Raw genomic sequence first — 25801 nt, 5'->3', positions numbered from 1 at the left:
TCTCCCCCAGGGCTGAGAAACCCCCCATGGGGACTGGAGCTCTCAGAGCTGCCCCGTGCTCACACCAGGGGGCCCGGGGGGATCCTGTCAGCTGAGGGTGTGGTTGTGTGGCTCTGGCCCAAATGTGAAGACATTCCTGGATGGGGTTCATCCAGCGATTGTGTTAACTCTAAGGAGCTTTCCCTGGTTGTTCCCACCCCCAGGAAGTAATGATAACCAACATATATTGAGTGCTTAGTGTGGACCAGGCATCGGGTTAAGTGCTTTACAGGTATTGGCTCATTTAATCCTCAAACCACCCTGTGAGATGAGTACTATTATTATTCCCACTTTACAGATGAGGCCATAGGGTCCCAGAGAGGTTAAGTGACTTGCCCAAAATCACACTGCCAGGAGGCAGAGCTGGGATCTGAGCTCAGGCATCCGACTCCTGAGTCTACTCTGAACCCCCGTGTCGGCTGTCTGGGTAGCCAGAGCCTCAGTCTCTGCTGACTGCACTGTCTCCCTGCAGTGCCAGTCCTGTCGTATGCGACTCTTAGGCAGTCTTACTGTTTAAGTGCCTCCTTTTCCCACCAACACGTCTTCCAGGCCAAGGATTACACCCTGTTCATCTTCACTTCCCTGTGTCTCTCTGGCTCACGTAGCTCACGTAGCAGGTGCTCTGAGTAAACAGTCACAGTGAACGGATGGTGTCCTGATTTGCAGGCCTTTTGCACAGGGGGCTGGAGGAGTGGACGTGAGTGAGATCTGGTCTCAGCAGTTCAGGAGCTCAGAGTCCAGTATGGGGAGCAGGCCCAGGACAGTCAGTAGGAAGGGCCCCAGTGGGAAGAGACCTGTGGGGACAGGCCCAGTCCCGATGGGAACCCAGGGGAGGCACGAGGCGTGCCAGACCTGGTGGGAGAGGGGAAGGGAGCAGGGGAGGTTCTTGCTTGGGACCCCTGAGCGGGGCGGGGAGATGTTGAGGGGGCAGAGGAGGCGGGGAGGATGCTCTGGGCCCAGGTCGAGTCACCCCTGTGCTGTGTGGAGTGGGCGTGGGCAGCTCCCCAGGAGGGGCCTCTGAGCTGCGTCTCCATTAGGTCCGCTTGGCCTCTGCCAGCCGCCCCTGACCTTGCTGAACCCGTCCCCACGGAGCCGGCGCCGCAGCCTGTCTCTGGGCTTGATGCTCGCCCACCGACTGCTTGTTCAGCTCCTTGATCCCAGTGGAGGCAGTGGCAAGGCCTGTTAAATAATAATGTAGCTCACCAGGGCCTGTGTCAACACCGCATCCTCCGTGTTTATTATCTACATCGCCACCTTCAAAGTCTAATCCAGTCGTCTGGAGTTCATTTTAACTGATCGCTGGAGGGGAAGCTGGCTGTGGGATGACTGTTGCATCTTGATTAAAAAAAAAAAATAAAAAAGCAGGAGGCCTGTGGGGTGCACTCTGCCAAGTTGGTGCAGTTGGGGGACTGGGGCAAGGCTGCTCCCCGACACAGCATGGGCTGGGGTCCCTGTTGTTACCCTGGCTGGCAGGGGGGGCCGTAGGGACAGGGAGGGGTGCTGGACAGGGCTGGGCTGTGAGTGTGCTTTATGCGGTTGGATCCTGGCGCTGCTGCAGAGATCCTCTGGGCCCACTGTGCAGAAGGGGAAGTCGACTGGAAGGCAGGCCTCTGACTTGTAGTCTGTGACCTCTGCTCCCCAGCCGCGCTGGCCTCTCTGTTGGCCTCTGAACGTGACAGGCTCCTTCTCACCACCAGGCCTTTGCCTCTGCTGTCCCCCGGCCTGGAACAGGAGCACCACTCCCACAGAGCATCCCTCTGGCGGCTCCTCATCACTCAGGTCTTGGCTCGGCTGCCCCCTCCCCAGTGGGGCCTGCCCTCACGGCTCCATCAGAGCCACCTCTGCCCCCAGTCAGGGTCCTGACGCGTCAGTGGCTTTGTTATCATCAGACTGTTGATGTCTGAAACGACCTCCTAGGTTGTCACTGTGCCTCTGCACCCACCCGGCTACAAACAGAAGAAAATGGGGTGGGGTCTGTCTTGTTCGCCAGCACACCCCACCCCGTGCTGGTGGGAGCTTGCAAGGAAGCCTCCTTCTGTAAGGCGGGTCAGGAGGGGACCTGGCTGCCACCTTACACAATCTTTCTGGGCTCAAGATTGAAAATCTGGTCAGGAGGAGGCTCAGGGCACTGGGGCCAGTTGGAGAAGTGTCCTGGGAGGAATTGTGCCTTCAAGGCAGGAGGCCAGGAAGGCCACACCAGATAAGGTGGGAAGGAATCTGGGGAAAGGGCTGGTCAGAGGGTCTTGTGGCTGAGAGGGGTGGGTCCTGCTCGACAGTGGCCACCACCGCAGGGCAGAGTGATTGGGCAGGTGGGACTGATGCGGGTAGGACAGCAAGAGTCCACAAGAGTCCAGGTCCCACCTCTGACCCGCCCCTGTGCCAGCCTTGATGTGTTTCCAAGGCAACCTTCTCTGCTCCCAGAACCTCCTTGTTGCAGTTACAGAAGCACGGGTCTGGGGCTCCTCCAAGCCCTGCCTGGAAGGTGCTGGAACACAGGGCAAGTCGTGTCCGGGTTCGGACCCTGGGCCTGGCCCCCACCCCTCAGGGCTATTCCAGCTCCGCATCCTGGAGAAGCCCGCCTGGGCCTCCCCCTGCTCTTTCCCTTGCACTGGGCCACGCCCTGTGACCTGCTGCTGTGGCACCGGCCTCGGGCCGTTCGCCTCCATCGCACTTGGCACAGCTGTGTGTCGATGATCAGATTGACCCGTTGAGGGCTGTGCGGGGCAGGACTGTGCCTGGTAGAGTCCCCTTGCTGACACATTCCTGGTGCTGAGAGCAGGCTGACGCGTGGTGAGTGCTCAGTGAAGGCTTGTGCAAACAGGGCATTTCCATTAGGGAAGAGGGCTATGTCTGTGGTGGGTCTAAGTGTGCAAGGGACATGTGGCAGGGGCATGCAGAGCAGTTGATTGGGGGCTTGATTTTAGCCAGCTCCGGAGCTGGGCACTGAGCTCATGAAGGTGCTTCCCCAGATGCGTGCTGTCAGGAATCCCTCCTGTAGGGGTTCCAGTGCCGCCTGCCCCGGCTGCTTCCTGGTACCTGGGCACTGGCGTCTGATACCGGCATTCATGCTTTTTGTCACTGAGCATGCCAGGAAAGAAACTTCTCTGGCTTCCTGGACACCAACAGCCCCCAGATTTCCCCTTGCCCATCCCCACAGACACCCGCCTTCCCCACCCTTAATTTTCACATTTAGTGCCCAAACTTAGTTTGCATGTATTAGCTGTTGTAAATCTATCATAACAGTGTGACGCGGCATGAATAATGCATCACTGGGCTGTATTAGTTTTCTGTCTCCTGTCTTATTTATGACACGAAACGGGTGGGAATTTGCAAAAGTGAAATCTAGGCGCAGGGCTTCCTGGGTAATGGTATGCAAATTGGCGTGAGGGCAGAAAGATTCACGAAGTCCTGGGGTGTCCAGGAAGCCTCCACGGCCCGGAGTCCTCGTGTTCAGGCCACCCAAGCTTGCGGGTCCAGGGTCATTTTACTCTATGGAGTCATCTCAGTTCAGCAGTTTTGTCTGATTTTGTTTTTCAATGTATGTGGCATTGTTATTGTTGTCATTTTGTTTTTTTTTCTTTTTTAAATTAAAAGTTGGCAGGTGAAACTTGAGAAATCAGTTTCTTTAAAGATTATGGAGACTTCCTAGGAGGCTCCAACGGTAACAAATTCCAAAGGAGGGTGAGTGTTTTCTAGCAGCAGAAAGAATGGAGGTTAGATGTTCAGAAGGACTTCCTTTCAGGAAGCTTCTGAAGAATGCAATGTGGGGGCACCGAGAGGTCAGGAGTGGCTCAGGGCCACGGTTACCTCCCTGCTCTGGGGTCTGGGGGTTGTGAGAATGTATCCCAGGGGACATCTTGTGGGACTCAGGATGAGTAAGGAGCTGGACTCCAGGCCCACTCTCTGCTCACTCAGAAGAGCTCAGGCTTTTCCTGTCTCCAGCGTTTGGTCTTTTCCCCATCCTGGAAGATTGAGGTTGATGAAAGGGTTTCATGGTTTTAAAAAAAAAGTTTGAAACTGTTGGCTTAGGGAGCAGGTTCTGTGAAGCCATGGCGGAGGAGAGGGAGACCGATGGGAGGGGACCATAGAGAGAGAGTAGACCCGGGGCTGACAGTGGCAGCTGGCACCTCTTGAACCCCTGGCCCCCAGCCTCTCCAGCTACCAGAGTCTGTCCTCCCCACATGTAGCTCGTCCATGTCCCCTCCCTGCCCCCCATGGCTACTCTCCCTTCTGAGCCCTGCTGCAGGGTTGAGGGAGGACAGGCACCATAGGAATAGCTGTTCAATCCCCGGGAATTTGGCAGAGACACAGAGAGCCACGGACGGACCCACGGAGTGCCAGGCCCTGGGCTGGGCCTTAACACAGTGGAGGCCGGGATCCTGCTGGGGGAGGATTAGGCCAGAGCCTGGCGCCTGAGGTGCATGCAGGTGGTTATGTGATGGCCATCGTGAGCCAGGTGGCCGGGCTTGGGGAGGGTCTGCCCGTTGGGAACCTTCTGAGGGCATTTCTGGTGGCCCCTGCTGCCTGGTCTGAGCGGGCTCTGATGGTGGTCAGACGAGCCCCGGCTTTGTCTTGATCACAGCAGAGCCTGACCTCTGACGTGGCTGCCACAGCTCCCGAGTGGTCTTGAGTGTGGTCCTACGCCTGGTCTGACATGTGGCCCATGTGCCTCTCACTTGCGTCCTGAGCGGGAGGGCAGCGCAGCCACCTTGGAACCTGCTCACCGCCGCCGCTGAGCCCAAGGGGAATCTGGAGTCTCGGCTGTCATGGGGTGGGAGGGCCCCTCTGGTTAAGCCGGTCCCTTGGGTGCTGAGTAGATGCCCTGGGAAGGGGTGGGTGCTGCGGAGAGCTGGGGGAGGGGCCTGGACTCAGCTCCCTCAGGCAGGGCTGCAGGTTCAATGGAGCTGGGAAGCAAAGCAGAGCCACTCCGCTGGGTGCCTGGAAACCTTTTCTGAGGTCTGGCTGCTGAAGGATCTTTCTAGAACAAAGCTCCCCTCACACCTGACCCAGCATCAGAACCACCCAGGCTGCCTCTCCTCTGTGCTTCCAGCCCCCTGGCTCAGGGGCAGGCACTGGCTGCGGCTCCAGTTTGTGTGCTGGGCCCTGGGCTCCAACGGTGGCCCCCACCCTCATGGACCTGCCCCTGTTGTGGGTGTGGTGAGGGGGTCATGGGGTTGACAGAGACCCCCCATCCCCACGTCCCCAGTGAGTTAACGCTTACTGGGACTCACCTAGAGGCTGGTGCATGTAACTGTGCCACACCTCATCACTCCCCTTTTAAAGTTGAGGAAACTGAGGCAAGAACTGGTGGAGCTGGGCCCTGGGCCCTGATAGTCTGGTCCTGAGCCCATGGCCTCGACACCTCTCGCAAGCAGGAAACAGGTGACCAGGTAACCTCTGGCCACAGTGATGTCACGTAGGAGGTGAGCCAGGCACCCGAGTGCGACCCCGCTACTTCCAGGATAGGTCACTCCCTTCGAGTCTCCTTTTCCTCATCTGACCAGAGGCTCTGAGGTCCCGCCTCCTGGTGAGGGTTGCAGGGAGTCCGTGGGTTGAGCTGAGCTGCGGTGAGCGCGGCCCAGGTGCGCGCAGGTGCCAGGACTACACGTGCCGGGCTTTACCGCTTGGTCTTCACTGGGATCCCTGCGGAGCCTGGGCAGCGGCAGACATCAGGCAGGCCCTGGCTCAGCCTGGCACCTGCTGGTACGGGCAGGGCCGGAGCAGACTCACAGCCAAGGTGCTTTGTGGCCTCAGGTGGCCGGTGGCTCCCTCCTCAGGTGTCCATGCTGTGTGCGCTGGCTTGCATAACTGAAAAAAACAAAGGGAAGTTAAATAGGACTAATGAGGAGAGTCTCAGTAGCCCACGCTTTGCGCTGCTTTTTATATTCACTTCTTCCCGAGCAGCCAGATGCACAGGTGGATTTCAGTTTAGTTTTGTTTTTAAAGGCAAAATGTCAGCGTGGTCGCTGCAGGAGCGCCCTCCCCGCAGAGCCGCTTTCTGTGGCCCTTGCTCTGGGTGTGGTTGGGGCGGCAGCGGGGTCTTTGCCTACCTCCTTATGTGCCTAGTGATAAGTAGGCTGTAGTGTGGGAACTTTTAACTTTGGGGGGCCAAGAGTGGTTTGCAGACTCTTTTGAGGTGATGGCAAAACCTGTTAACCATCTTTCTAGAAAAATGCACCAAACACCAAATTTTGCACAGTCAATTCCAAAATGGGTTGTTGAAGACAAGTTTGGGATTGGCTGTCAGTCTGGGAGCTGACAGAGATGTCCATCCCTCTGTCTCTTCTGGGTTCCCGAGGTGTCCCTGAACCAGGAAAGCCCAATACCCAATGAAGTCTCTTGTTAGACAGGAATGGCCTCGCCCCCACTTTACAGATGAGTAAACTGAGACCCAGAGATGCTCACTGACTTGCTGGTAAGAGGTGGAGCCTCCCTTGGCCTTGATCAGGTCAGATTCTGAAGGCAGAGTGATGAGCATTGGACGGAGCCCACATAGAGGTGCCTGTCCATGGCTGGGAGGTCAGGTGTAGGCTTTGGAGTCCTGGTAGGGTGACCACCTGTCCTGGTTTGCTCAGACAAGGAGTTGGACTTCCAGTGCTACAACTGGGGCCTCTCTGGGCAAACCGGGGTGAATGGGTCACCCTAGGTTTGAATGTGGGCTTTCCCCCCATTTTCCAGGCACCCTGACTCTGTGAACTGCACCCAGCCTCTCAGTTTGTTTCCTCAGCTGTGAAATGTTGCTAAGAATAAGCTAGATCAGGGAAGAGAGTTGTGTGCTAATTGCCTTTGAAAGACCGCCTCTGCCTGCCCACGGCAACTGCTTGGGGTGTGACCTCTGGGTCTCCATCCTCAGCCGGTCCCCTGGCTGGCTCCTGGGCTCTCACTGCCCCTTCTGGGCTCTTTCCCTCTTCTTTCATGAAGGCCTCTGGGACGATGAAATATTGCGCCCTGCGTGGGCAAGGCCTGGTACACAGTAGGCGCCCCGCAGGCAGTCAGTCTCTCTGCCAGCCTCCTGCCCTTTCCTCAGCAGCTCCCAGCCCCGAAAGCTGCAGCATCCCTTCCTGGTTCCTTGGTGTCATCTCGGCTCAAATGACTTTGAGTGCTGAGCCGCTCACCCTGGGAATTTATGGAAACCAGGCACAGAAGCGTCACCTGGAGGCACATAAATATTGTAGGGCTGGAGGTTGGGCTGTGTCAGCGCTATTTGGGGCAGCATCACTCACCTGAAGCCCTCCAAGCAGACGTCTGCAGCGGGGCAGCTGTGAGGCTGTGGGAGAGGGCGAAGCGGACACGGCTCCTGGGCGCCTGCGGGGCGCCTGGTTTTCTCCCCACTCCCCTGACCAGCTCCTGACCGCAGCCAGCGTGCCCGGCGCCCTCACGGGGTGCTGCCCACTGAACCTCCCAGAGCCTGTAATGTGCGTTCTCCATCTATCCATCCACATCGACAGATGGGAGAGGAGACCCAGTCACCCCACCAGATACGAGCTGCGAGGCAGGCCCAGGCCCTCCCTCCAGCTGCTAGCTTTTTAAATTTAATTTTATTTTTTTAGTAACTTTATCTCTCCCTCTCAACTTTTAAAAAATAGTTTTAATTAATTAATTTATTAGGGGAGGTAATTAGGTTATTTATTTATTTATTTTAATGGAGATTCTGGGTTTGAACCCAAGACCTTGTGAATGCTAAGCATGTGCTCTACCACTGAGCTGTACCTTCCCTTCCTCCCCCCAATTTTTCAATTTAAAATATTTCAAGCTACAGGTTAGTTGAAAGAATAGTACAGTGAACACACATATTCTTTACCTAATAAACCAACTGTTAACATTTTACTGTAACTCCCCCCCCACCCCCCGCCAAATTAGACATACACACCTTTTGGGGCTAAATCATCTAAAAGCCAGTTGCAGACATCATTACGCTTCACACCTAAATACTTCAGCCTGGCTGTCTTCCGTGACTTCAGTGGCATTGTCACACCCAGGAATCAGTATACTGTCCACGTGCACGTTTTCCCGGTTGTCCCCAAAGTATCTTTCATAGCTGCTCCCCCTCGCCACCTCTGGCGTTCATCTGGGATCACATGTTGCGTTTAGTTCTTACATTTCTTTTGTCTCCTTTTAACCTAGAATAACTCCTCCCCCTCTTTTTTTTTTTTTTTTTTTTTTGTCTCCATGATACTGACTTTTTTGAGAAGTTCACGGCAGTGTCTTGTCAAAGGTCCCACGATCTGGAATTTCCCCATTGTATCCTCCTGATGGGGTTCGAGTGTTTGGCCAGATTCTGTGTAGGGAAGCCGTGCTTTCCTGTCGCATCACTGGGGAGGCAGGTCATGCAGGCTGGCCCCATCCTGGGTCACTTGGTCAAGGTGGGGTCTGCCAGGCCCCCCATGGTAAAAGTACCAGTTTCCCTTTGTAATTACTGCGGGTGTTTCTGGGAGAAATGGGTGAATATCCTGTCCCTCAGCAAATTTTCACTACAAACTTTATTTAAAGAGGAGTTTGCTTCCTCCCACTGAATCCCCCTGCTTTACTGCTGCTCCAAATTCATAGATTATTTTTAAAATCCAGTGTGCTGTAGTCTAGGACCACCATTATTATTTTTGATGCGCAAATTGCCTCAGATTTGGCCAACAGGAGCCCCTTTGTGCTGGCTCCTGGATCCTTTGGACACTTCCCCATCTTTCTTTGAGCACTTCCTTGCTTTGCTGCCTCGGGACAGGTTCTAGGCTCATCTGGGACTTCCCCTGCCCTAATCAGCCATTTCTCCAGGGTGCCCCAGCTGGCTCATTTCGTGGGGAATGGTGTTTAGAAATCAAGATGTGGTGTGCTCATTACTGCTCGGGTGTCACTGCTTTCAGACACTTCCAGTGGACAGAACCAGGAAAAAAAAAATCTCAGGTTCATACTGATACCTCTAATTCAAATCCAAGGTCATAGAACTCTATCCTAACCTTCTCTCACTCTGCCCTTGACGGTTCCTAATAACAGCAGTATACTTCCGTCACACACTGTTGTAGAATCACAGTGCTGGTGCTGCCACCGCCACCACCAACACCACCACCATCAAGTGTACGAAGTAAAGTTCAGGATTTCTTTGTGGATCCTTTTGTCCTTAAACAAGGACCAAGGGTGTGTAGTCAAGAGTGATGAGTTCCCGACCTACTTGAATGGGTTCTTTTCTATGTGGGTGTGACCATGTTCCAATAAAACTTGATTTACACTGAACAGGCAGGCTGATGTAGCCGGAGGGCCATTGTTTGCAGACCTCTTTTCCAGAATATTATCCTAACAGAGCAGTTCACGGTGCAGGGTAAGCAGCGAGTGAGTAGCTGTGCCTGGACCGTGTAGGGGCCGAGTAGGCAGGAAGCACGGGGTCTTCTGGAGCCCAGAGGAGGGGCGTGACTGGGCAGGTTGTGCAGTTGGGCAGGGGGCCTTCTTCAGGGACAAGGGGATAGAGGCCTCTTAGATGATACAGTGGTCCCTCACTCCTGGGCCCCCAAGACCTGGCCAGGGATTAGAGAAGGGGTCCGGGGGGAGAAATGGGGAGCCATGGCCTGGAATTGGGGTTCCAGTTGGGCACTGGCCCTGGTTGGGAGGAAGGGAAAGTTTGATGAGCAGACTGCCTTCCTGTGCAGTGAATTCTGAGTTTCTCTCTGGGCAAGTGAACACCCCATGTTTGGAAAACAAAATGAGATGCACGCTTGTCCGCAGTGAGCCCGGTGACAGCCAGGGCTGGGCCTCCCTGCCGCCTTCTCCCACCCAGGGGTGCCGTGCCCAGCTCCCTCAGCCCCCTCGGGGACCCACAATGCCAGCATGCCACCTGCTCCTGCCAGGCATGCCTGGAGGGCCCAGCCAGGGTGCCTAGGACCTGGCTTCCACCAGTAGGCTCCTGGCGTGGGGAGGGGTCCTGGGGAGCCTGGAGATAATGAGGAGTGAGAGGCGGGGCCTGGAGCTGCCCTTGCTCATACTGGTCCCTGCCCTCTCCCCACCCGCCTCACCACTGGGCCTGGCGGGTTTGCACAGGCCTTGGGCAAAGCCCCTTGGGCCTGGAGACAGCCTTGTTATGCCTCTGGAGAAATGAGCCTGGATTTCCGCTGCTGACTTCTCTTTTAATTAGATTTTGACAGCAGCACACAGGGCTGACTGGCTGCAAATTCAGGTGCAGCTTTCCATGGGCCCGGCCTCTCGGTTTCAGCGTGGTTTGGCTTTTTTGGTCAGGAAATGCTCCTGACCTTCCCTCTGAAGCCAGGCAGGAGTCTTGCCTGCCTTGCTGCATGCATGTGAGCATGCACACGCCTTCCTGCTGGTGTGTGTGGCATGTGTATGTGTTTGTGCATTTGTGTGCAAGTATGTGCACGCTGTTTTTTTTTTGAAAAGTCTGCAGGCAGAGCATGTTGGTGCCCCTTCCATCCCACTACCCCAGCCGTTCATCAGTCTGCTTGTTGACGGTGGGCCCTGCAGGATTCGGATCCCACCTTAGTGTCTCATCTGTGATTGAGGCTGGTGGGTCCTCAGCTGGGCTTTCCCATCCATGCTCCTCAGGGGTGTCCTGTTTGAAACACGTGCTCTGCCTGGCTCTGGGCCTTCAGGGATGCTGTCTCCTGTGTAGGCTGGTTCAGGAAACTGACTGCCTGCCTCCCCTCGCCCCTTAAGTGTGTCCTCGAATGAGAACTCCTCTCGAGAAAAGAGAACTGCAATCCAGTGCTTGCAAATGCTAAGCTGGGTCTGTGGAAGACCGGATAAGTGGAAATTCTGACCCTCGCCCTGCGCTACATGGATCAAGCCTGGCTTTGTGGAGGCTGTGAGGGGGCCGGGCCTCCCCCCAAATCCCAGGGGCTCCCTGGCTGAGTCTCCAGCTCCTCAGGCTTTCATGGGGGAAGGGGAGGGGTACTGAGGAAAGAGGAACCCACAGTGCCAGCAGGACACACCCACAGGAGGCCCTAGTTGGAGTCCCTAGTCTGAGGGAGGAAATAGCTCTCAGCCCTCTGAGTGTGCCCAGCCTGATACGAGACCCTCTTTGAGCTCCTCTTCTGGGATCCTTGACTCTACTGTTCCCCTCAGCCCGTCAGGCCACCCCACCTGGGCCGCAGAGCTCAGCCCTCAGGGATGGGCTTAGAAAAAGCGATTTCCTCAGCCATCTCACTATCTGGCCCTCCTGGGCCCCGCATCCTGTTGGGAAATGAACACTGAGTTCATTGGCTTGGCTTCCCATAGAGACCCCCTGCCTCCAGCTGCTTTATTTCAGTGGGATACATCTGGTAATTTGAGCCAGGATGAAGTGGGAGGCCGAGGCCGAAGCCAGGGCTGGAGAGACTGCAGGAAAAGAAACCGGGTCCCTTTATTGCCACTGCTTACTTGCTAAGCCCATGCAAGGCCCAGAATTCTCCACTCAGCCCCCTCCTGCACTTGAATACAATATAAACTCTTCACCATGGACTTCAAGGCTCTCTGGTGTGATCTGGGCCCTGGCCACCTCTCCCACCCCTGTTGTGCCACCCCGTTCCCCATCACTGACTGCCTTTCTGTTTCTCAAACACAGCAAGTTCATTCCTGCCCCAGGACCTTTGCACTTGGTGTGCTCGTTGCCTGGAATGCTCCCCTACCCCGCTACCCCATATCCCAAGGTCCATTCCTTCACATTTTTAATGTCTCTGACAAATGCTACCTCTTAGAGAGGCTTTCCCTGGCCACCCAATCTTAATGGCTCCCAGTATTTTTTCTATGCAGTGGTCCTCGTTATTGGGACTCAAATTTATTTGTTTTAACTGTGTGGGCCACTTTGTTATCTTGTTCATCACTATATTCCCAGGACCTAGACCCATGCCAGGCACATAGTAGGGACTCAAGAACATCTGTTGAACGAATCAGGCCATATTAGGAGCTGGGTTTGTGCTAAGCTCTCCCTCACCCAGATCCTTGTAGTCTTCAGGACAGCCTCTACCTACAAAGAGGGAAACTGAGGCCCAGACCCGTGAAGTAATTGAGGAAATGAGATTTAACAGCAGGTCTGGATTCCGCATACGTGTTCTCTCGAACGTCTCCTGCAGTCTTGGGCTTGTACCCAAGGTCTGTTACTCTTTGTTCGAAAAAAGAAAACTGGAAAGGAGGACAGCCACCAGGCACCATGCGAGAATGATCCTCAGTGGAGGCCTGCCTCTCCTGCCCCTCCCCTTCCTCCAGTTTGGGATGTGGCCTTTTATTTTTGTTTCTTTTTGCATTTACAGTGATAACATGCACGTTTTTCTATGTTCATCACACAGTCTCTGTAAACATGATTTTGAACAGGTGTAGGGCAGCCCACAAGGTGGACACACCAGAGGTATCTGATTGTCCCCAGGTGGGGCATCTGTCTAGTTTGACGTGCTGGAGTTGCCTCTGTTTGAGTAACAACTCAAAGTTGTAGCTGGAATTCAAGCATCCATCCTTCCGCTCTTTGGCTCGATTTGTCTGTGTGCTGGGCCCTGTGCTGAGCATGGGGGATGCTGAAGGGCTGGAGGCTGTGTCTGTCCTCGGAGCTCATAGTCCAGTGTGGGAGGCAGCTGAGCAGGGCCAGAGCTGAGCAGGGCCAGAGTGGAGTAGACTTTGCCAGGCTGCAGTGTGGCAAACAGAAGGGAGTGGCTGGTGCACGGGCAGCTGGGGCAGGCTTCCTGGAAGCCAAGTCTTCAGCTGTGGAAAAGCTGCTCCCAGGGGGGCATTGGGTGATGCGTGTTGCAGGCAGGCCATCGCAGGGGCAAGGGTATGGCCGCATAGTGTGTCAGGAGCATCCTTCAGGCCCGGCTTCAGTTGGCCTGAGTGTAGGGAGCCTGCCTGGAAAGGCGGGAGTTGGGGCAGAGCCGGGGCCTGGAATGCTGAGATAAGGAACCTAGACTGTCTCATGAGGTAGATGGGAAACCTGTTGTTTATCTCCTCACTTTGTAAGAGTGTTTTTTTTTTCAAGATCAAAATTATATATATACCCATAAAAAAAAATCAAATAGCATGCAGTGGTTTATCCAGAAAGGCTGGTTCCTCTCCCCTTCTCCAGTCCTGCTTCCTGGAAGAAAATACTTTCACCTGTTCTGATTTTAAGCCACCGGGCACCTCCCTTGTGACTCTGATTATCTGCTCTGCTGTTTCTGGACTCATCAGTTTTTGGACACTGTGAGCTGCCTCCCTGCTGTGAAGATGCGGTCTCGCCCACCTCTCCTCTCCCACGCTACCCTTGTGCCTTTGAACATTTAGATAATATGCGAACGCTGCCGCTTCGTCTTCCATAGGCTTTCAGCTCTGTCTCTCCCTTGCATCACGGTGTCGTGCCAGAGCCTGGTCCTCTCAACTCCCGAGCGTGCCCTTGTCTGTCTTGGCTCTTCATTCAGCACTGTCATATAGGTAGCTTGAGCTGGGTTTAGAAGTTTTTACACCACGGGAATTGGCAGACACAACACACCGGGATTCCCCCAGCGGTTGTTAAATGTTCACGCACACGCACTGCCGGGCGTCTGAGGTGTCTGCCAGCCGTTCCTCGGGTTCAGGAAGCAGCCAGGGTAGCTTGGCCCCCATGGGCTCGGCCGGCCCGGCCCAGCACTGACAGCCCCCTCTCTGTGCCGCAGCAAAGCTTCGAGGCGCACCAGGACGAGGCCGTGAGCGTGATGCACATGGTGAAGGCGGGCAGCGGCGTCTGGATGGCCTTCTCCTCTGGCTCCTCCATCCGCCTCTTCCACACGGAGACGCTGGAGCACCTGCAGGAGATCAACATCGCCACCAGGACCACCTTCCTGCTGCCCGGTGAGGCTGCTGCGGGGGCACCATGCCCTGCTGTCCCGGGCTGTTGGGGAGGGAGGGAGCCGACACTCGTGGAGCATCTAGCACGGCCCGGCCGGCCCATCTCACAAACCCCATCTCGGGGCAGCCCTTGGTCAGCCTTGAACACTGGGCCTCTGCGAGGGGAAGCAGCGGGCTGGGGACTGGAACCCGGGCCTGTCCTTCCCAAGCCCTTCTGGCTGTCGCCGCGTGTGCTCTCTCTCCGCAGCACAGCCGGCTGGGGTTCGTGGGAAGTCGGGCTCCGAGCTCAGTGGACTCCCTCAAGCCTGGAGGCTGCTAAAAAGCCATGCTGGGCAGAAACCCAGGCCTGTCTACACCTGTCACTCCTCAGGTTGACCCAAAACCCCATTCTGCTGCAAATCATCTTCAGAATAAGGCAAAGGGAAAGAGAGAAGGCCAACCAAGGGCGTCTTTCCTTAGAAGTTTTTTAAACAAAGGCAGTGTCCCTCTTGGTTTGCCAGTCAGGCTTTGGGGACAAAGGGTGGTCAAAGGCCTTGGACGTCACTGCCGCGGGGCCATGTTTCCGCCTGCAGAGACGTCTGGAGGCGCAGTGGAGAGGATTAAGATCTGAGCTCACCTAGCACCCTGCCCCCACCTGGTATCTGCCTGAGGCTTGGGTGGAATTGGCTCCCGGCATCTCCCTTACCATCTGCTGCCTGAGATGCTGCCAACATCCCTGCAGGCTGGGCTGGGCTGTAGAGAGCCAGGGCAGACACGTTCTGGGAGCACGGCCGGCTTTAGAGCAGCCCTCAGGGCCAGCAGACATCGACTTGCCTCCCCGCTTGGCCCAGCTGCCACCAGACAGACTCACGCAGGGCTGGTCTGGGAGGATGCAGACTCTGTCCTGTCCAAGCCCAGCAGACAGGGCTGGGGGCAGCAGCTGGGGGAGCCAAAGGGCCCCAGGGCCAAGGAAACAGAGCAGGTGTGACTCACTGGGCCTGGAGCCGATTGTCACAGGACTCCACAGGTGGGCCGGGGCAGAGGCTGGAGGCAGCCATGTGCTGAGCCAGGGGTCTGATCTCCCTGTCTTGTGAGGCTGGGCCATGGCCAAGGGCAGGAACGTTAGCCAGCACTTCAGAGGCCATGGGGCCCTTACCCCAGAGACCTGGTCCCTAACTCTACGTGGGGCACCCAGAGATCTGGGCTCTGGCTTCTTCCCGACTGGTCACAACCAGCCAGTCCTTGAGTCTGGACTGGTGGCCACAGTGGGGGATGGTTATGAACAGAATCAGCAGTAGCAGCGATGGTGTCTAGTAGCTGCCACCCTGCCACGCGCTGTACAGCAAGCTGGGCCCCAAGGGCTTTACGTACAGGATCTCACTGTCCCCATTTTACAGATGCAGACACTGAGGTTTGTCCGGCAGAGTGGCTTGCCCGTGGTCACACAGTGGGCAAGACGCAGGGCAGGGAGTCACATCAGGTCAGACTCAGTTGGGAGTCCCACTGCATGTAATAGGGGAAAAGAGGATTTCAGAGGTGGCTGGAGTCCTGGCTCAGCCCCTCGGGGGTCTCTGGCAGGTGTCTTTGCCTCCTGGAGCCTCTGGTCTCTCTGTGGGACAGGAGGTGGTTCCTGGCTCGATGTAAATGCCACCAGGCACGGGAAGATGCCTTGGCTAGGCCTGGGGCGTGTGTGAGGGGCCTTCTTAACATGCTCCCTGCGGCGTGGGGAGGGGCTGGGGGGGGCCTGTGTTGTGGATCCTCCCTCCCTCCCTCTCTCCTTTATTTTTCACTTCAGTTTCATTGTCTCTCATAGTATTTAGCCATTATATGAGGTAAATCTATTTTAACTACAGTAAAAATTTCTCTGTATCACAGAAATATTTCCACATTTATGCTGATAGCTAAATTATTTCAAGTTATTGAAACACTGGAAAAAATGGAAAACCTTATGGGCCTTTTTCATCTTCTCAATCCGTCTGTGGGGATAGAGGTGAGTAGAGAAAGAATCAAGTTTATCAGGCGGTCGGAGGCAGGGTTTGCTGACAGAGCCAGCCAACGGCAGGTGGAGAACCAGCAGCTCCCACCGGCTCACTGTGGGTTTAAGACGCGTTCTCACGTCCACTGGCTGACTTGTTCTCTGCAGTTACCCTTTAAAGAGGAAAGGACATTCTTAATTATCACGAGGATTTTTTCAGAGCAGGTAAACTCAGGAGGTTCAGGGTCTGGCTTAAGGTCACTCTGCTAAGGAGGCCAGAGCCAGGACCCAAATCACAGCTCTCTCACAGACTTTCCAGGCAGCGTCCTCCTTCCCCCGCCTCTGTTCCCCCATCTCTACAATGAGGGCCCGAGATCTGAGTCGGAGCTGGTAGGGCAGACCAGAGCCTGGAGTCGAACAGGCCCTGCTGCCACCCTGGCTCTGCTGCCTTCCAGCTCTGTGACCCATCTTCCACCGCCACCTCTCAGGGCAGGTGTGGGCCTTACCTGAGGAAAGCCCCCCGTGGTCCCCGGCTTGAGTAAGTCTCAGTGCGTGATGGTGTCGTCCACCATCGTCATCTTCATGGCCACCCCTGCCCCTCAATGCACTGGCCCCCGTCAGCCACGTGTCTCCCATGGGGCTCCTTGCTAACCCCCCAACCCCAGGTCAGTGGCCCTCCCACCACATCAGCGCCATCGGAGCAGACAGAAGCTGACCTCTCTGGGGCTGGATCCTTGACATGTCGGAGCAGAGGCTGGGGTTCCTGGGTGAGAGCTTCCTGCAGGTCCCCAGGAGTTACAGCCTTGGGCCTCCTTCCCTCGGGCCTGACCTTTCCCAACATGCAACACTGGGGAATCCGGGGACCTGCAGGACCGGGACGCCCTGGACCCAAGAGCCAGCCCCAGGTGGAGGGAGGCTTCAAGTCCACCCCCCCCCCCGGTGCCCTGGCGGAAGAGCAACAGAGCAGGATTCTTAAATTCTTTATTAGAGATCTTTTAAAAAGGATTTTAGGTGTTTTTTCTTCCTCCACACCAGCAAATGAAATAATTGTGTAATTAGTAATAAATTTGTTCCTCCTCTAAGTGTAGACTTTTTTTCTTAAGGGCGTGTTAAAAATTCATCACGCTTCCTTCCCCTGACCCCTTTCCTCCACTCGCGTCCCCGACTGGTATTAATGCATTTTGGAACCTAAACTCCCTTCTCCTCTTTAACTAGACAGGTCATTAATAAAATGTTCTCCGAGAGCCGGAGCTTTTTAAAGTTGTATATCTCCAGATAGATGGCTTGGGTGAGTTGAACACTGCTGCATTAAAGTCTCTGTGATAAAATATTTATACACCATTAGACTTTTTTTTTTTTCTTTCGGACTGTTTGTGAAGTGCCTCGCTCTTTTCCTCGAGGCAGAGTGGGAGGAGGAAGGACCCTGGAATGAGGTCTGCAGATGAAGCCATTTCTCAATTCCGGCATCTCTTTTCGGTTTCTCGCTGCCCACCTTTCCTCTGCCAGGGTTCTGCTGTCCGCTGGGGGCCGTGGGGAGGCAGGGGCATCAGGGAATGGTTCTCAGGCCCCACGGCGCCTTGGAAGAGGAGGTGAAGCATGTGAGATGAAAAATTTGCTGCTTCGCCCTCTTGGCTTTATTGTTTTTGTGGGTTTATGGCTCTGGTGGAGCTGATCTTAAAGACGTTTGAGTCTCGGTCCTTTTAATAATCACAAACATTGTCCTAATAGCCTCCATTTATTGATTGTTTACTATGGGCTAAGAGCTGTGCTCAGCTGTGTGTGTATATTATACTCTGTGTGTGTATGTGTATTTATGTGTCTTGTGTGTGTATATACTATTTCTAATAATCATATTACTTGCTCAGTCATAAAACCAAGCAGGGGATGTTTACAATACTCACTGATCAGTAGAGAAAGTGGCTTGTCAGTTCACGCAGCTGGTAACTGACATCATCACCCACGTCCTCACTCACTTCTCTGCTTTCATTCATTGATTCATTCTCTCATTCACTCATTTACTCACAGGTACTTTTTAAACAAATGTACTGAGGTATATTTGATTTACAATATTATATAAGTTTCAGGTGTACAACACAATGTTTCACAATTTTTAAAGGTTACGTTCCCTTTATAGTTACAATGAAATATTGGCTCTATTCCTTGTTCTGTACAATATATCCTTGTAGCTTATTTAGACATAATAGTTTGTGCCTCTTAATTCCCTCCACCTGTCGTGCCCCTCCCCCTTCCCACTCCCTGCTGGTGACCACTGTATCTCAGCTCACAGGTACTTTCTGACTGTCTCCCATGAGCCAGGGTATTCAGCCACGACCTGGGGAATCATCTTTGAGTACACAGATGAGCTGCTGCCCTCAGGAAGCTTACACTTGGGGAAGCAAACAGTGAAGGAAGGGAAAAGTTGAGGAATTGCAGATGGTGACCAGAGGCAAGGAGAGAGCATGGGGTGGGGGGGTGATGGGAGGGAGCTCAGAGCCAGAGCCTCCCGCACTTTCTGATTTCACGAGGGCTGGGAGCACCCACCGCTGGACTGGAGGCTTCCTAGGGAGCCTACGCTGTCTGAATTGATGCAGGTGTGGGGAGCCCCAGCTCTGTGATACCCAGATGCTGTTTGTGAAACAGCCTAACGTGTTGGTTTCTCACCATCTCCCTGCCACCACCACATCTCAGACGCCACTATCTCTGTCTCCTGGGTCTCCTTGCCCCATTCCCTCTACCCCCGCCTCCATTACATTTCAGCTAAAACGCTCCTCTAAAATCAAGGTGTGTCACTCCCCTACTTAGATCTGCCAGTGGCTTCTCATCAGGCTGGGAATGAGCAGCACCCTCCCTGCCCCAGCCGCCCACTCTCTGACCCTCCTCCCCCCAGTCATCTCTTATCTCGCAGGGCCCTCTTCCCTGAGCTGCACTGGCTTCTGTCCTCCTCCTCAGACTTGCTAGCTCATTCTTCTCACAGGGCCCTTGCACATGCTGCCTCCAGGGCTTTCGCTTAGGTCTTGGCGTGGCTGCCTCCTCCTTGTCATCTGATCTCGCCTCCTCACACCTGCCTCCCCATCCTCCCAGGAAGTAGAGCAAGGCACACAATCAGGAATCCTCCACCCACTCTCTGCCTCATCGCCCTGTTTGAATCCTCTGCCTCGTATTTATATTCCTGGTGTATGTTTCCATTTCCTCTTTCCCTTCCCAGGGCTGCATTAATACAGTAGCTACCGTTAAAATGAAAGTGAAATTAAATGACACATTCAGTCCCACTAGCCACATTTCAGGTGGCTAATGGCTACCAAATTGGACAGCATGGTAGGGAGCATTTTCATGATTGTAGAAAGTTCTAGAGTTTCCTCAAAAGCAGAACTTTGTGTGTGTGGTTCCCGTTGTGCCTCCAGCACCGAGTGCAGCGTCCCGCACACAGTAGGTCCGGGGGACGTCCCAGGGTGCGAGTGAATGGGTGATGGTATAGCACAGTGCGTTAGAGGATGCTTTGTGAACCCCGAGACAGTAACCCTCTTTCTGGAGTGACTGTGGAGCCACACCATGCTGCTCTGAGACTGTTTGCTCCGAGAGGAAGCCCATATACCTACAGGTATGGAGCTCAAGTAACTTGCTCCAGACTAGAGAGGCAGTCAGAGTACTGAACTGTAATAAGTGGCGGACCTGGGCTCTACTCCTTCCTCTGTACTCATCAGCTGGGTGATCTCTTTGGACCTTAATTTCCCCATCTGGAAAATGGGCACAGCATCAGGGTCCTGCACAACTCTCAGCTGTTGCGCAGCTTCCGTTAGGCTGGAGCAGGTGTACGAGTGCCCTGGAAACTGCAAAGCAATATTTCTCAAAGTGCGGTCCCTGGACCAGCAGCATGCGTGTCACTTGGGAACTTGCTAGAGATGTAGTTTGGGGCCTCCCTTCTGGGGTTGGCCCCTCAGTTGTGAGCAATCCTGGTGGCGCTGACGCATGCCTAGCTTGCGAACTGCTGTTCTAAGCATCATTTCACATGTCACGTGACATGAATTGGAATTTCCTTTGGGGGAGAATAAGCCTCTCAGGGGGCCGAAGAATTCAGACCAGAAGCGAGACAGCTCTTTGAAAGGGCAGGAGTGGGCTCCCAGCCCCTCCCTCAGCCCATTCCCATTGACTGGAATTGTTGGCAATAGAACAACAGTGACAGTGGCAGACAGCACCTACCTGTGTGTGACATGTGCCAGGCACTGGGCTACGTGGTTTATGATCAGTGGCTCATTTAATCCTCAGGGCAAAGCTGTGAAGTATCAACATTGCCGCCTTTTGCAAGTGAGGGAACCGTGGCACAGAAAGGTTTAGGTTCTGGCCCCAGGACTCATAGCCAGGAAGTGGCAGAGCCGGAGTTTGAACCCAGCGCCTGGCCCCAGAGCCCAGCTCTCGGCCATTGTGCTGTGCAGCCCACACCTGGCTTCCTCCCTGTAAAGGGCAGAGGTACCCGCCTTCCCCACTATCCCTGTTATCGCTGGAAGGAAGAGACAGCTCAGGGGACCTCTGAACAAGAACTAGTCTGGACTGACGTCAGAAGCATGACATCAGTTCCTGGCACTGAGTGGCTGTTTCACTGTTGGGCCTGGGGGCTGCAGGGTGCGCTGCGCCCTCACCGAGGCAAGGCCCATGTGGCCAAGATGTCAAGCCTGGGCTGGAATCCAAGGGTGGCGGCAGACTGCCAACTCACCCTGGAGCCCTCCCCATGCATCCCGTCTGCACCGACGTCTACTTCACCTTCCACCGCCACATTCCCAGGCCTCTCTGGCTTGACTCCCCGGCTGGCTGGTTGTGTTGCTGGTGTGGAACAGCCCTTAGCCTCCACTTTGTGCCAGATTACCTGGCCACTGCATCGAGAGCTCACATGGGCCAGCACTGTGGCATTGCCTCATTACATCCTCAAGGCAGCCCTGCTTTACACAGGAGGAGACTGAGGCTGGGTCAGGGGAGTGCTCAGCTGGGGGACCCAGTGGCCAGATCCCAGCCAGGCCAGCCTCCCAAGCCCCACGTCTTAATCTCAACCCCGTCCAGCTTCTTGCTTGTCTTGGGAGAGGAGCCTTCTCCTCACCTTGAGGCGGCCCCTGGGACCCACTGCCGTCCCCCCAGAGGATGTGCCGCTCATGCTGGCTTCTCTCTCTGCAGGCCAGAAGCACCTGTGTGTCACCAGCCTCCTGATCTGCCAGGGTCTGCTCTGGGTGGGCACCGACCAGGGTGTCATTGTCCTGCTGCCTGTGCCTCGGCTGGAAGGCATCCCTAAGATCACAGGTGAGGCTTGAGGAGCCAGTCTTACAGGGCCGGAGAGTCAGCTGCAGATAAGCAGGGAAGGGTGGATCTTGTGTCCAGATATTTGCCCTCTCTTCTGATATGGGGGTGGGGGGGATCCATTCTCCAGTGTCCTCTGTCATCGCAGGTGGCACTGTGGCTCAGTGGAATAAACTCACCCCACCCCACAGTCTCCCACCTTCACTCTGAGTCTCAATTACCTAATCTGGCAATGGGCACAGTAGGTTTGAAGACTGACCCAGACACCTGACTAGTGGCAGAGGCTCTGCTGGGCCCCTTCTGCTCCCTCCCCACAGCAGCTCCAAAGTATCCAGGCTCCAGAGACAGAAATGACTGAGGGCCCTGGGGATGGGGTCTGTGTGCAGCTGTGTTTACGTGGATTGGAGGAAGGGCTGCCCTGACTGTGGCACTTGGGTCCAGGAGAACAAGGGTGGGGTCAGGGAAGACCTCAGAGCTCTGGGCCCCTCTCTGCCTCTGCCCTGAGAGTGAAGCAGCCTCTAGCTTCTGCCAGAGGGCAGGGGTGAGTGGAGAGGAGGGAGAAGCCCCGAGGGAGACCAGGCCCAGGTGGGTCTCAAGCTTCTCTGCCAGAGAAGACTCTCTTCCTAAATTGCAAGATTTCCCATTTTCATGACTTTATCACATAAGTCAGTTTGTTCACCCCAGGCTCAGTCCTGGGGTGGCAGGGATGCACTGGGCAGAGACCCTGCCCCCAAATGCTGACAATCGGGTGGCGGCAGCTTGTAGCCAGGGTGACAGGTATCCTGGAGTCTGTGGGGTGCAGAGACGGGAGTGATCCTCTCCCCATGGGTGAATGCAGGAACGCTGCACTGTGGAGGAGCTGAGCTGGGCTTCAAGGCTGAGTTGTAGAATCAGGTGGCTGGGAAAGGCTCTCTAGGCAAAGGCAATGGTTTGGGCAAAGGCTTGGAGGCATGAGCATGGTTCAGGCAGGGAGCTGCAGATGCTTTCACACTGAGGTTTCCCAGGTGGTTTGTAAAGTCACTCATGTTTCCTGGCTCCCCTCCAAGGAAAGTAGCCCTGGAGCGTGGAGAGCCCTCCCCAGGCCCATGGCCTTCTGGGAAGCTTCCAGCATAGATTGTAGTAACCAGCAAAAACCCAAAGCAAAACGCAGAAAGTTCTCTGTTGGATGCATCCTGTAAAGCTCTGGGCCTTTGGGCCCCTTCTCTCTGTCCCCTTCCTACAGGGAAAGGCATGGTCTCGCTCAACGGTCACTGTGGGCCTGTGGCCTTCCTGGCTGTGGCCACCAGCATCTTGGCCCCCGATATTCTGCGGAGCGACCAGGAGGAGGCCGAGGGGCCGCGGGCCGAGGAGGACAAGCCGGACGGGCAGGCTCACGAGCCAGCGCCCGTGCCCGCGAGCCACGTGGGCCGAGAGCTGACCCGCAAGAAAGGCATCCTTCTGCAGTACCGCCTGCGCTCCACCGCCCACCTCCCGGGCCCCCTGCTCTCCGTGCGGGAGCCGGAGCCCACGGACTGCTCAGCCCTGGAGCACAGCGAGGAGGACGGCTCCATCTACGAGATGGCCGACGACCCCGACGTCTGGGTGCGCAGCCGGCCCTGTGCCCGCGACGCCCACCGCAAAGAGATCTGCTCGGTGGCCATCATCTCGGGAGGACAGGGCTACCGCAACTTCGGCAGCGCCCCGGGCGGGAGCGGGAAGCCGGCCCCTTGTGGGGAGACGGACAGCGCCCTCCTCATCTGGCAGGTGCCCTTGATGCTATAGCCCCCACCTAGGCCACACAGCAGCAGCCATGCCAGCTCTCAGCCTGCTGTGGGCCCTTCCAGCGGTCCAGGGGCCCCAGGGAGCACTGGATGGACTCGCCCTCCAGGGACCTGCACCGGGCCACGCGGACGGGCCTGGATCTCCAGTACTACCGGAGCGAAGCAGAGGAAAACCTCTTCCTTTTTAAGAAAAAAAAAAAAAAAATTTCAGTGTTTAGGAGAGTAGTTTGAGTTTGGGGAAAGGGAGGACACCTCTGGAGGAAATGGCCTTTTTTAAAAGCAAAAAACACAAAACCTCACAACTGCCCGGCAAGCTCAATGCCTCTTGTCGGGGCCCGATCGGGGCACAGGGGTGGCCGCCCGCCCCTCCTGGAAGGGCGTGTGCGTGTGAGTGTATGAGAGCGTGTGGGCTGGTGTGTGAATATATATAAATACGTATATATGGTGTATATTATATGTGTATAAATAAAGTCTGTACATATTGGAGCTCTGGGAGATGCTGGAATAAAAAGCAAGAATAACATCAGTACTGGGTTGAAGGTTGTTGTGTTTTGAGATGTGACACCGGAAGAGATGGAGCAGCTGTCACTGGATAGGGGTTGTTCTGGAAGCAGCAGGAAGGATCGAGGCCAGACACCACGAGAACCGGCCCTAGACCTGTGCTGTCCAGTGCAGTCACCACTGGCCACGTGTAGCTCTTTAATTTTTAAATTAATTAGAATGAAATAAAATCACAGATTCAGTTGCTCAGCCCCATCAGCCACATTTCTAGTGCGGCTGGCAGAGCCCTGTGGGTGAGTGCCGACTGCATTGGACAACATGCATGTGACTGTTTCCATCATCCCAGAAAGTTCTCTTCTGCTTGGGGAGAGGGCTCTTGGGAACTTCTTTTCTGAGTATGTTTTGAAGAGAAGGCTGGGCTCTGGACTGGTGTGGAGGCAAAGGCGTTGGCACCTGCCGGGCAAGCCTGGGAGGAGATGAAGCTGCAGGGCTTCGTGGTGTGGAAGATGGGGGTGTGGAGGATGGGAGTCAGGGCCGTTGCTCTGGGCAACAGAGAGATGCAGGGAGGGGGCTGAGGTCCCTGGGTCTGAGGGAGGATGGGGTGAGTCCCCGGGGGTGGGAGCAGAGCCCAGGCTGAGGGGTGGGACTGGTGGATGGGCTGCCTGGGGCCTTGGCTCAATCTCCATTCATCGCTTTCTAGAGCTGCCTGCAGAAAAAACCCCAAACCCCCCACCCAAAAGGGAAGTTTTTCCTCCGTATCCCCACCCATCCACTTCTGTCATGTGTCCCAGTGTGTGTCCACCCACCGTCCACTCACCCATCTGTCCTCCCTTCCGTAGTTAACTGTAGCAGCACCAGGATGCAGGGAGGAGGGAAGCTGAGCTTGACGGAGATGGGAGGCAAACCTCTCAACCAGACCCGGCTGCACAGCTCCGGGGAAGCTCCCAGAACCCAGGAGGAAGAGCCGCCAAGGAGAAGACATTCCAGCCGTGCCCTGACCGCCTGCTGGGACCTCGTCCACTGGAGGAGTCATTCCCTCATTCCTTCCTTTCACACGCCCCTCATGCTGCTGCTGCACTCAGGCACCATGCTGGTTACTGGGGCCACAGAGGTGAGCAAGGCACTGGCCGTCCCTGTCCCCAGGAAGTGCCCGGCTGGAGGGGAGGGCAGGCATCAGGCCAGTGGGCGAGGCCAGGGGGAGGTCAAGGGTGCTGCAGGGAAAGGGGGAAGGGCCTCCTCCTAGGGGGAAGCAGCAGCCTGTGCAGGGATTGGCTTATTCCTGGAGAACAAGTGGTCCAGCCTGGGTCCCTGGGAGAGGGAGGGGGATGCCATGTCTGGAGGAACCTGGTCCTGACCAGCTACCTCCATTCCAGATGAACCCATCTTCTCCGGGCCTCAGTTTCCCATTTTGTATCAAAGGGAGACTCGTCACTGTCCTGCCCACCTTTCACGGGAGAAGTTCCTCTCTGAGAACAGATGGGATAGAGTACATGTCTTTCTTTCCATTGCTCAGGTGAATTACTGAATGCCCTGTCTGGGTGGGGCCCTCATGGGTACCTTTATCCCATCAGTCAAGTGCGGGACAAGAATTTTCCTGTGATGGTGATGGGTTAGTAGAGGCCACTTGGGACAATGGGACGGTGAACAAGCCTGGAGTCTAGGGTCTGGCAGGCGGGATCAAGTCCAGTTCTGCCAAAGCCTCGCTGTGTGTCTTCCAGAAGCATCCCTTCACCTCCAGGCCTCGGTTCCCTCATCTCAAACGGGGACGATGACACCTTGCAGAATCGCTGAGGACGGTGGTAACAAGTCCACGGAAAGCGCCTGAATGTTCCTCCGGTGGCAGCTTTGTGAGGGTTCCTTATGTCGTCGCAGCCTGCCTTGTTCCAAACGGTCTGAGGCAGAATGTTCATCTTAAGACGTCCCCCCTTTCGTGCGGGAGTTGGCGTCTGAGAGCTCTGCGTGTCTGTTAGATCCTGAGACCTGCAGATCGCTCAGCTGAAGGGGACCCGGGAGATGGGATGGGGCCCGTGAAATCCGTCACTGAGAAAATGACTGACTCCGCTACTGTAGTGAAATTATCATATCAGTCAACAGCTCATCTCCCGGGTCTCCGACAACAGAGCGGGGGAGGACGGGGGGCGTCGGAAACGGCTCCCGAGGCGCGCGGAGGACGTGCCGCGCATAGCAGAGGAGGTGCTCGCTTCAGATATTGATCAGAGTAATAATAACCGTAAGCGCTCTGGGGGCATGGCTCATTTCATCCTCACAGCTGCTCTCGCAGTGGCTGCTCTGTTTGCCTCGTTCTGCAGGTGAGGGATCCCAGGCTCAGGGAAGTTGCTTAACTTCCCTGCATCAGGGCCAAGACAGAGGTCTGTCTGCCACCAAAGTCAGACTCTTAGCCACCAGGTGACTCCGCCTCCAAGAGCAAAGCTTTGGAGACAGAGCAGAGTTCCAGCTGTGCTTTCCCCACTTACTAGCTGTGTGACATCTGGTAAGTGTCTTAACCTCT

At 55.5% G+C, this 25801-nt stretch overlaps 1 protein-coding gene across 7 annotated transcripts in view; it reads left to right on the top strand.

Moving 5' to 3' along the window:
* The window catches only part of ARHGEF10L (Rho guanine nucleotide exchange factor 10 like), a 150777-nt gene extending 127460 nt beyond the window's left edge, over window positions 1-23317 (top strand). For 4 of the 7 annotated variants that reach the window (XM_010957461.3, XM_074377304.1, XM_074377305.1 and 1 more), the window contains 3 exons: window positions 13626-13800; window positions 20912-21034; window positions 22254-23317. In XM_010957461.3, the coding sequence (XP_010955763.1) occupies window positions 13626-13800; window positions 20912-21034; window positions 22254-22792 (837 nt within the window). In that variant the 3' untranslated portion in view covers window positions 22793-23317. Of the gene's footprint in view, window positions 1-13625; window positions 13801-15651; window positions 15767-20911; window positions 21035-22253 lie in introns of those variants that run through there. The other 3 variants (XR_012511433.1, XR_012511432.1, XM_074377306.1) reach the window with 3 other exon arrangements.
* The last annotated feature ends 2484 nt before the right edge of the window (window positions 23318-25801 follow it).

The sequence above is a fragment of the Camelus bactrianus genome, chromosome 13 (assembly GCF_048773025.1).
Source record: "Camelus bactrianus isolate YW-2024 breed Bactrian camel chromosome 13, ASM4877302v1, whole genome shotgun sequence".
Classification (NCBI taxonomy): domain Eukaryota; kingdom Metazoa; phylum Chordata; class Mammalia; order Artiodactyla; family Camelidae; genus Camelus; species Camelus bactrianus.
The sequence above is the reverse complement of the archived record's forward strand: the minus strand, read 5'-3'. Positions and strand labels throughout refer to the sequence as shown.